The sequence below is a fragment of the Pelmatolapia mariae genome, linkage group LG9, assembly GCF_036321145.2.
Source record: "Pelmatolapia mariae isolate MD_Pm_ZW linkage group LG9, Pm_UMD_F_2, whole genome shotgun sequence".
Classification (NCBI taxonomy): domain Eukaryota; kingdom Metazoa; phylum Chordata; class Actinopteri; order Cichliformes; family Cichlidae; genus Pelmatolapia; species Pelmatolapia mariae.
This window is the reverse complement of record NC_086235.1, coordinates 6,943,438-6,955,000: the sequence shown is the minus strand read 5'-3', so window position 1 is coordinate 6,955,000 and position 11,563 is coordinate 6,943,438. Positions and strand designations below refer to the sequence as shown.

The 11,563-nt window shown below is 41.6% G+C and overlaps 1 protein-coding gene across 3 annotated transcripts in view; it reads left to right on the top strand.

Annotated features, from left to right (window-relative positions):
- LOC134634964 (zinc finger protein 501-like) overlaps positions 1-11,338 on the top strand; it is a 55,386-nt gene extending 44,048 nt beyond the window's left edge. For 2 of the 3 annotated variants that reach the window (XM_065471678.1, XM_065471679.1), the window contains exons 4-5: positions 9,292-10,224; positions 10,474-11,338. In XM_065471678.1, coding sequence (XP_065327750.1) covers positions 9,292-10,224; positions 10,474-11,052 — 1,512 coding nt within the window. In that variant the 3' untranslated portion in view covers positions 11,053-11,338. The remainder of the gene's footprint in view (positions 1-9,291; positions 10,225-10,473) is intronic. The other variant, XM_065471680.1, reaches the window with a different exon arrangement.
- The last annotated feature ends 225 nt before the right edge of the window (positions 11,339-11,563 follow it).

The window sequence follows — 11,563 nt, the reverse complement described above, 5'->3', positions numbered from 1 at the left end:
TGACAGCCTGAGGTGTTCTTCAGTAAACTGGACTACCCGACAGAAGGACCCGAGGCCCCGCTGCACTTTTTCGGTAAGTTAAACGTGTTTGTAAGCTAATTCGTAACTACTGTCCTTAGCTAGTTCCTGAGGTCTAGCTAGCTAAGATGAGCACTCGGCTGTTTGAGAAACTTGTTTTGTAAAGGTCGTTTAGCTAATCCGTGCAGGTGAATGAATTTATCCTAACTAAAGAAATCAAGAGAAACGCCCAACGGGCTGCTCAGTCACTAATTGCAAGTATTATACTGTAAAAGCAACAGAGCTGATTATTAAATATCTTCAAACAACAGCATGTCTCTTGCCACATCTGTAAAGACAGTAACACCATTTTTTTTCAGTAACTCATTAACTGAAAAAAATGTAAGAGAAGAGCTTCAGATCCTCAGTGTGAGGACAGAGAAGGATCAGCTTTATTTCAGATTTGAGATAAACTTTATATTTCAGTTTGTGATGATTCTGTTCTCTTTGTGATTACAGGAGCTGCCCTCAGATTCAGACCACAGCAGAGAGATCATCCAACATGTTCACATGTTAACTGCAAAATGAACTGATGAAAACAGTACAAAGGTTAAAGTACCACATGTGCTGTAATGAAAGCTGCAGCTGTTTTATTGATAAAGTTAAAGACAAAAAAACAAAATGATTAATCACTCATGTAACTGTGCCACTATATATCAGCATTAGCAGGACCTCACTTTGGTGTTTCAGAGAGCTGCTGATCTCAGACCTGCACAGCTTCCGTTTTAAACACTTGATGTACTCAGCTGCATAAAGAGTACATTTGCTTTTCTCTGACACAATTAAATAAAACTTGATGAAGGTCAAAGGTCATCACTTGTATGTTGAACTACAAACTTGTGATCTGGAATTCTTTCACAGTTTTTTGCAGATAGTGTGTTATTTACCATAAAGTGATTCAGAGTTATTCATAGCAGAGTAACCAGAGAGGATCATATATTTTGAAATATATAACTTTCTACAGGACTGAATATAATATCTTTATGTAAATGTCCAGAGCCTCTGGGGAGTATCCGAGTATTTATAACATTACACAAACCCAAGGTCTCCATCACAGTGTTCATGAAATGCTGGGTTTATCCATCTCCTGGGGCGGGCCTACAGAGGAGTGCTGAAGATTTCCCTGTGAGGGAGCTGCTGGTGAAGATCATGAGTCCTGCTTGATCAATGCAATGAGCTTCAGTCTTCCTGGTGTTTCTTAAATAATGCCTCTTTCAGTGGATCAACAGAACTTCTGGCACAGGACAGCTGTGATGAAAGAAAGGGAAGAAGTTTCTCCAAACCTCTGGACCGAGGAAACCCAGCTTAGTCCTCATGGTCTCCCTCACTAGTTTCTCCCCAGGGTGAATGTAGCTGTTGATATAATATGGACACTATTATAAATGAAAAGAACAAAATAAACTACACTACTGAAACCTTCTGGTGCTGTTTTTAAAGTTTCCATGTTACCAGGATGTAGAGGGCTCTGAAGATTTAACCACTTAAGCCCCAGGCCCCCCTGTTCTGCAAACAAGTCCCTGCCAGAGCCACTGTAGTACAGGGTGGGTCATTTATATGGATACACCGTAATAACATGGGAATGGTTGGTGATATTAAAGTCCTGTTTGTGGCACATTAGTATATGTGAGGGGGCAAACTCCTCAAGATGGGTGGTGACCATGGTGGCCATTTAGAAGTCGGCCATCTTGGATACAACTTTTGTTTTTTCAATAGGAAGAGGGCCATGTGACACATCAAACTTATTGGTAATGTCACAAGAAAAACAATGGTGTGCTTGGTTTCAACGTAACTTTATTCCTTCATGAGTTATTTACAAGTTTCTCTTTGTTCACAGCCATTGACATGTCGAAGAGGTTAACACGTGAGGAGCGGATCGAAATTGTGTTGATATCTGGTGAACGCAGTAACCGGTCATTGCAGCAGATTTCAATGCAAGACACCCTACGAGACCACCCATCTCCCATGCTACAGTTAGCAAACTGCTTGCTAAGTTTCGTGAAACTGGTTCAGTGTTGGATTTGCCAAAATGTGGACGCAAGAAAACTGTCACTAATGAAGAAACATCAGTGGCTGTCCTAGCTTCATTCAGCAAGAGCCCACAGCGTAGCACTCGCCGCATGTCACTGGAGAGTGGCATTAGTCGAACATCCATTCGGCGGATATTAGCTACTCACAAATGGCACCCTTACAAACTCCAGCTACTGCAGCATCTCAACGAGGATGACCCAGATTGGCGCACAGAATTTGCAGAATGGGCCAAACAAAAATTGGAACAGGACCCTCAGTTCACGCAGAAGATTTTGTTCAGTGATGAGGCAAACTTTTATGTGAATGGTGAAGTTAACAAACAAAACCACCGCTATTGGTCTGACACTAACCCACATTGGATGGATCCCTCCAAGACTGTTGGACCAACAAAAGTGATGGTTTGGTGTGGTATATGGGATACAACGATAGTAGGTCCATTCTTCATCAATGGAAACCTCAAGGCCACTGGATATTTGAAATTGCTACATGATGATGTGTTTCCCTCTTTATGCACTGAAGCTGGCACGTTCCCTGAGTTTTTCCAGCAAGATGGTGCACCACCACATTATGGGTGCCAGGTACGAGCATTCCTAGATGAACAGTTTCCTGGAAAGTGGATTGGTCGTCGTGGGCCAGTTGAATGGCCCCCAAAGTCTCCCGATCTGACCCCCTTAGACTTTTATCTTTGGGGTCATCTGAAGGCAATTGTCTATGGTGTGAAGATACAAGATGTGTAGCACCTGAAACTACGGATACTGGATGCCTGTGCTGGCATTTCTCCTGCGGTGTTGCTATCAGTGTGTGAAGAGTGGGAGAAGAGGGTTGCATTGACAATCCAACACAATGGGCAGCACATTGAACACATTTTATAAGTGGTCAGAAACTTGTAAATAACTCATGAAAGAATAAAGTTACATTGAAACCAAGCACACCATTGTTTTTCTTGTGACATTACCAATAAGTTTGATGTGTCACATGACCCTCTTCCTATTGAAAAAACAAAAGTTGTATCCAAGATGGCCGACTTCTAAATGGCCACCATGGTCACCACCCATCTTGAGGAGTTTGCCCCCTCACATATACTAATGTGCCACAAACAGGACTTTAATATCACCAACCATTCCCATGTTATTACGGTGTATCCATATAAATGGCCCACCCTGTAGAACTGTTTAAAATCACAGACTCTTACTTGAAAGAGGCCGAGCTGAAATGGGAGGCTTGTGTGGGGATTTGCACAGACGGGACGCAGGTTATACCTGGGAAACGAGGAGGGCTGCAAGCGCTCATCAAGCGCGTCTCCATTGTGCAGTGGACGCACTGTATGATGCACCACAAAGCACTGGCGTCTAAACAGCTGAGTCCTGAGCTGAGTAACGTAATGACTCATTGCCACAGTCAACTACATCAAAACACGACCTGTGAAAGCCCAGATTTTTTCAGCACTGTGTGAAGAAATGGGCTCTGACCACACAGCCGTTTTGTATCACAGCGAGTCCCGATGGCTGTCACGTGGGAAGGTGCTATCCAGGATCTTTGAACTGCGAGATGAGAGCCACATCTTTTTGAAGGAAGAGGGCAGTGATCTTAGCAACAAATTTAACTGTGACAACTTTCTCATGAAACTGGCATACCTCAATGACATGTTCCTGAAACTCAATGAACTAAATTTGCAGATGCAGGGCAGAAACACTCACCTTCCACATCTGGCAGACAAAGTCACATCATTTGTCAGAAAACTTGAAATGTGGAAGCAGCAAGTGAAAGATGGAAACAGGGACACATTTGAGAATTTGAAATCATTCGTTGAAGACAACAAGATGCAGAATACAGTGATCCCATGCATTAAAGAACACATGTCTGCCCTTCAGAATCATTTCCACAGATATTTCCTGGTGCAAGATTCCAAAGAATATGACTGGATCTGTGACCCCTTCAGTACAACACCTCCTGCTGACTTCAGCACATCCGAGGAGGAGGTTCATTGATCTTGCCTCTGATTCAACTAAGAGGCTGCAGTTTAATTCTAATTTAATTTAATTCTTAAGATCTTTTTCTAAAACAAACTGTGTGCTGCCCTGACAAGCCAATGGCAAAGGACTTTTTAAATCTTATTGACTCTTTTGATCTTGTGCAATCTGTGTCTGTGCCTACACAAAAATATGGGCACACGGTGGATCTTGTTTTAACTCACAATTTACCCGTCTCTAACTTAGAGGTTTGTGATTGTATGGTCAGATCATAAGCCTGTCTTTTTTTAGGTTTCCCTTCCTTTTACCAAAGTTAATCCTCCTCCTGTTGTTGCTAGGTGCTGTCGTATTTTTAACCCTTCCTCTGCTGGTCAGTTCTCTGTTTTTAATCAGAGCTGCAGCATTCCATATATAATGATACATAAGAGCTGAGCACATGGTTTTACTCAGTCTGCCAAACCATTTTAGATTTCGGTGGCCCCCTTTAAGATTAAAGCCAAATCTGAACCCTGGCTGAATGAAGACACCTGTGCTGCCTTAAGAAAGTGTAGGAGTGGAAGAAGGATAAACTTCAGGTGTCATACCAAATATTACAGTATTACTGGAATTCTTATCAGAAAACTGTAAAAGATGCTAAGAGGAAACATTTTGCTGCTGTTATTCAGGCAAATTGCCGTAAGCCTCATGCGTTATTCAAGACTATTGACATGGTCCTTCATGCTCCACAGACTGTTGGTGTCAAGTCCTCTCAGGAAATTTGTGAAATCGTCCTACACTTCTTTATTGATAAAGTGCTATCTGAGAAAGCGCAGGTTTCCCATTCCGTTCTCGACCCTTGTATCCCTGTCCTTAGCTCTGCTGTCTTTAACAGGTTTGAGCCAGTTTCTTTGCTCTGCCTGCAGGAGTTGGTTTCTCACCTGAAGCCCTCAGGTTCCCCTTATGATGCTCTCCCACCTCGATTTTTCAAAGAGGTTTTCCTCACTATAGCACCATTTGTACAATCCTTTGTAAATAGTAGTCTGTCGTCTGGTGTTGTACCTGTGAATCTTAAACATGCAGTGATTCATCCTCTACTCAAGAAACCGGCTCTTGAGCCTGATATTATTTGAAATTACAGGCACATTTCCAAACAGCCTTTTATCTCAAATTCTTGAAAAGGTAGTTTACTAGCAACTAATGTCCTTTTTAGAAGAACGCAGTATTTTAGAAGTTTTCCAATCTGGTTTTAAAGCTTCACATAGTACCGAATCTGCCCTTTCAAGAGTTTTTAATGATGTGTTTTTAGCAACTGACTCAGGTGACTGTGCTATTATCTTGCTTTTAAATTTAACTGCTGCCTTTGATACAGTGCATCATAACATTTTGATTTCCCATTTAGACCAGTTGGTGGGTGTTAGGAATGCCGCACTGCAGTGGTTTAGATCCTATTGTGTAAATACTTACGCTATGGTGTACTCCACACACATGGAGAGATGCCAAACTGCCTTACACTGTTCTTGTAACAGTGACAATAAAAAGCTATTCTATTCTATTATATTTGGCAGAGCAAACTTTCTCTGTGACACTTGGTGAGTTTATATCCTCTGCTGCTTCTCTTCAATGTGGGGTCCCACATGGTTCAGTTTTAGGCCCGCTTCTTTTCTCCCTATATCTGCTACCCCTTGGCTTTATTTTCAGGAAACATGGGATTTCTTTCCACTGTTATGCTGATGACTCCCAGATTTATTTCCCACTTTAAACGATAAATGGCTTCTTAGTAGACCTTCTGCTCAGATGCCTTGATAAAAAAAGGGCCTGGGTGGCTTTGGACGTTTTACATTTTAATGAGCAGAAAACAGAAGTGATGGTCTTTGGTGGCACTTCTGAGACCACTATTATAGATCTTGGTTCCCTGGCACAGTATGTTAAACCAGTCATCATTAATCGGGGAGTTAAAACAGAGGCAGATCTTGAAACTTGAAAGCCAGGTCAGAGCTGTTGTAAGATCTTGCTTTTTTCATTTGAGGCTATTAGTAAAATAAAGCCCATCTTATCAAAACGGCTTTTTGAGACCGTAATCCATGCCTTTGTTACATCTAGGCTGGATTATTGTAATGTACTTTATTGTGGGGTTAGTGATGCATCCATTAGCCATCTGCAGGTTGTGCAAAATGCTGCAGCGTGTCTTTTAACTGGAACGAAAAAGTCTGAGCACATTACCCCCATTTTAATTTCACTCCACTGGCTACTTGTACAGTTTTTAAAATTCTCTTATTTGTTTTTAAATATCTTAAAGATGGTATGGTTTAGTGTTCATGTGAACAATAAACTGGACTGGACTCATAATTCAGACTCAGGTCTTTTGGAGTGAAGGGGCCACTCCTGAAGACCTTCTATGACTCTGTTGTGTCCTGTAGGACAACATCTCACACCCCATGCAGGAGACTCTGACAGCACTGAGCAGCTCCTTCAGTCGCAGGCTGCGGCACCTACAATGTGGGACTGAGAGATTTTGCAGGTCTTTCCTCCCCACTGGTGATGTACATGATACCACCCTCAGCATAGTTCGGTTAATGTCAAAGAGGAAATACACAAGCTTCACTATTTAAAAGGCTGAACATGCCCTGTATGCGTAAGCAGAGTATATTATCATGCATCAGTGACAGTTAGCTGCATCCACTTTTATGGTATTGATAATTATACCTCACTAACGGTTTCAACGCCCTCACCCCCATCTATTTCCTGTTTTTCTCATTGTGAGGCCCCATGATCTATGTCTTTTAGTTTAAACATTCTTTAGCTACTTGATTAATAAGACACTTATAGAAAATGCAATACAGATAAGCCTACATTTTCCACACCGAATACACACATCCACATGTGCAATCGCAATAACACTAAGTGAAATACTCTTTTCTGGCATCGTTGTATTATACTCAATTGTATATAGCATTTGTATTCTATTTTTTCTATTGTATATAGTATTTTATTTTATTCTATTCTATTGTGTACAGTTGTGTAAAGTATCTTATTCTTATCTTATTCCAGTGGGGGGGGGGGCTTCTAATTATTCTATGTAACTTTGCACTGTCCACTTTCTGCTATGACAAAACAAATTTCCCACATGTGGGACTAGTTAAGGTTATTTTATCTTAGTGTCAAAAAAATACTCCAGAAAAAGTTGAAATTCTGATTTAACTTCGTTACTCAAGCTAAAATAAAAGGAGTACGGGCTCTGAAATGTAATCATAGTAATAAAGTAAAAGTAGCTCCTTGAAGAACATTTTTACCACCTAATTTTATCCAAAGCTAACTGAATCTTGTGCTATATTAATGTAATAATAAAATAAGGTTAGTAGATTAAATACAAACTATTTATTTCTAATAAAGGTACTCGGTTAAGTTAAGTAGAAAATAAAGGAAAATAAAACATATATGTATTTTCTGTTGTCTACATTGTAGAGGGTGACGTTGCCTCTAAACAGGAAAATGAGCAGGGAAGAGGTTAAAGTGGGATTGAGCAGGTGGGAACCCTAAAATCAGCTGTAGTGGCTCAGCGTGGGGAAAGAATCACAGCTCACAGATCTTGGAAAGAAAAGTGTCTGGACTTCTTTAAGTTGGTTGAAGACGTTTCACCTCTCATCCGAGAAGCTAATTCAGTTCTAAGGTCAAATGGTGGAGAGTCCCAGATTTAAACCCAGTGGGAGTTTCCACCCAAAGAGGGACAAAAGGACCCCTTGATGATCCTCTACCTAATCACATGAGCCAAGGTGTGAAAGCGGGTGTGGGTCACGATCAGCCAGGGTTTCGGGTGAGCTCATTGTGAAACCTGGCCCCAACCTATCATGTGATTTCCTGAGGTCAGATGGACCAGGATGTGAGTGGGCGTTAAGGCGTCTGGGAAGGGATCTCAAAACTGGATTATAGATGGCAGGCAGTTGGTGTCGTAAACCACCGCCTGTGTTCAAAGATGGTCGCTCACAGTGGACATAAATGGCTTCTTTCACTCCTCTTTCAAACCATCTGTCCTCTCTGTCCAAAATGTGAACATTGGCATCCTCGAAAGAGTGACCTTTGTCCTTTAGATGCAGATGGACTGCTGAGTCTTGTCCTGTGGAGATGGCTCTTCTATGTTGTGCCATGCGCTTGTGAATTGGCTGCTTGGTCTCTCCAATGTAGAGGTCTGGACATTCCTCGCTGCACTGTACAGCATACACCACATTGTTAAGTTTGTGTTTTGGAATTTTGTATTTTGGGTGAACCAGTTTTTGTCTGAGTGTGTTGCTGGGTCTGAAATGCACCGGGATGTCATGCTTGGAGAAAACTCTCCTGAGTTTTTCTGATACACCAGCTACATAGGGGATGACAATGTTGTTGTGTCTGTCTTTCTTATCCTCCCTCGCAGGTGTCTGATCTTCTTTTCTGTGCATCTTTGCTGAATTTATGAACGCCCAATTAGGATAACCACATGTTTTGAGTGCTTCCTTTACATGTGTTAGCAACTTAAAGAAGTCCAGACACTTTTCTTTCCAAGCTCCTTAGTCTACGATGACCTGGATGACTGAGAACCTTCACAGACAATCACAGCTCACAATAATTTCTATTGAGAGCTCCAGTAGATTTTCTTAAAGTACAGGCTGTGATCAGCTGACCTGCTGCTCTCTGTGGATGTACACAACTGAATTCAACCAGATGTCAGCAGATGTTTCATGAGCTGTCCTGGCTGATTTCCATCCTCTACACTGACAGTACACTGTCTTTATATTAGACACTATACTGTTGGTATGAAGGTGGAACTCAGTGAATGAATGTCAGCATCATGAGCTTCAGTTTAAATGAATCTCTGCTACACTTGATGTAATCTAACTCTGATATGAGCACCACAGTCAATCTAACCTCTCTTCTTCCTCTCCTGTCCTGTGTGTCTTATCTTTCTCCATCTCTGAGTGAAGTTAGCTCTCTTTCTTTTCTCTCCCTGTGATGTACAGCAGCCCTTTTTTATGTGGGGAGTAAAAGTAAGGAAAATAATGAAAAAATGATTTTAGAGTGTTTGAACAGTCATGAATTATTTTTAACACCAGGTTGGATGTAATGTGTTTCTACTACCAGCAGGTGGTGATAAGAGACCTTTAAGGTGTTCGGTGCCACACTCCACCTTCAGATTTAAAACTAGTGTTAATGGAGGGAGTTTGAAGGTTCAGTTTGTTCCACGACTGCATTTCACTCACTGCCTCTGTTTGTATCTCTGTCACTGCAGGACCAACATGGAGCGAGAAGTCAGCGCTCTCAGGAGGCCGACAAACCTCACAGAAGAAAGGGAGAGAAAACATACACCTGTGACGAGTGTGGGAAGGATTTTATTGGGAAGACTTCACTAAAACGTCATCAGGTCGTCCACACTGGAGAGAAAGCGTTCAGCTGTGACTTGTGTGGAAAGTCTTTTACCCTGAAGGGTGGACTAAAAAGACACCAACTCATCCACAGTGGAGTTAAAGCGTACAGCTGTGATCAGTGTGGCAGAGCTTTTACTCGCAGTAGCAGCTTACAGAGTCATCTAGTTACTCACTCTGGAATTAAGGCATACAGCTGTGACATCTGTGGAAAAACCTTCAGTCGGCAAGACCACAGAAATACACACCTACGCATTCACACCAGACATGGTGGGCACTGCTATGATCATAGTGGCAAGCAGTTTACAACAGACACACACTTAAAACAACACATGTTTACCCACACTGAGGAGAGACCTTTCAGCTGTGACTTGTGTGGAAAGTCTTTTTCCTGTAAGAGTGCCCTAAAAAGACACCAACTCATCCACAGTGGAGTTAAAGCGTACAGCTGTGATCAGTGTGGGAGAGCTTTTACTCAAAATAGCAGCTTACAGAGTCATCTAGTTACCCACTCTGGATTTAAAGCATACATCTGTGACATCTGTGGGAAAACTTTCAGCCGGCAAGACCACAGAAATAGACACCTACGCATTCACACCGGACATGATGTGTACTGCTGTGAACAGTGTGGCAAATACTTTACTACAGACACACACTTTAAACACCACATGTTTACCCACAATGAGGAGACACCTTATAAATGTGACCTGTGTGAGAAGACTTTTAAAGCTCCACATCACCTGAGACGACACCAACAGATCCACACCAGCAAGAGACTCTCCAAGTGCAGTTACTGTGAGGTATGTATTTATATTTTTATCTTGTCATTTTAGAATGACTGTTTGGAACAACTCTGCTCATTAAACTGTGTTAGCATGTTAGCAGTTCTCTAGTATGATGGTGGTAGTATTGTAGTTTTTACAGCCCAGTAAACTGAGTTTTTTAACTGAAACAGTAAAATGTAATTGGACGTGGCTCTTTATTTCAGGCGACGTTCAGGATAAAAATGTTGAAGGACTGAATTACACTGTCTTTGTGTCTTTGTTTAGAAGCAGAGCGACACAGATGGATCCAGTTCTCAACCCTGTCATCACTGTGGTGGTGGGGAAGAGTTTCGTTGTGACCTTTGTGGAAAAACTTTCAGTTGGCAAGCTGACCTAATAATACATCAACGTAGACACACTGGAGACAAACTGAAATACTGCAAAGAATGTGGGAGAAGCTTCACCAGATCAACTGAGTTAAAAGAGCATGAACTGATTCACAGTGGGGTTAAAAAGCACATCTGTGATCAGTGTGGGTCATCCTTCACTACTGCAGGTCAGCTTAAATCACACAAACGAGTCCACACAGGAGAGAAACCATACAAGTGCAGACACTGTGACAAAAGCTTCTCACATTCATGTAGTCGTAACAAGCATGAAGGTACACACATGGAAGGAAACTACAGCTGTGACCAGTGTGACAAGAGCTTCAGGAATCTCAGTTCATACTCCAAACACAAACGATCCCACGTTACTAATAAACTGTTTCACTGTTACCAATGTGCCAAAACATTCACTTCATTATCTGCTCTGTGCAAACATCAGCGTGATCACTCAGGGCTGAAATCACTCCCATCACAGTGAATCTGAAGAGACAGAAATATCCTCTTCTGGTTTCAGGGTCAGACTCAAAGCCCTTGAGATCAGGCTCCACAGAGTTCAGATGGAATCTCCTGTAAAGATCTGATGAAGCAGCTATGAATGAAAATGGTTCCTTAGTTCCATTTTAAGCTTTCTAAACTGTTCTGCTTCAGAGCTCATGTCGAGTGGTTCGCTTTGTTCCAGCAGTTGGATGAAGAAATGTGTTTTCATGTTATCAAGATTTTATTTAATGTATTTTGATCCATGTGTTCTGCAGATGTTATTTTGTTCACGTTGTTTGCAAATGTTAAATAAAAATTTAAAATGTTAAACAAAGAAATCGTTTGAGCTGTGATTTCACTTCCTGTATTTCAGAGTAAAGACTGAAGTAACAAATGGAAATATGTTTACAGTCAGAGTCAGATGAACTGTTTTCAGTGGCACAGATGGAGGTTTATCAGAGGAAGAGACTTGGCTGTTCTCCACTCACACTGAACAGGGTTCCTGCAGCTTA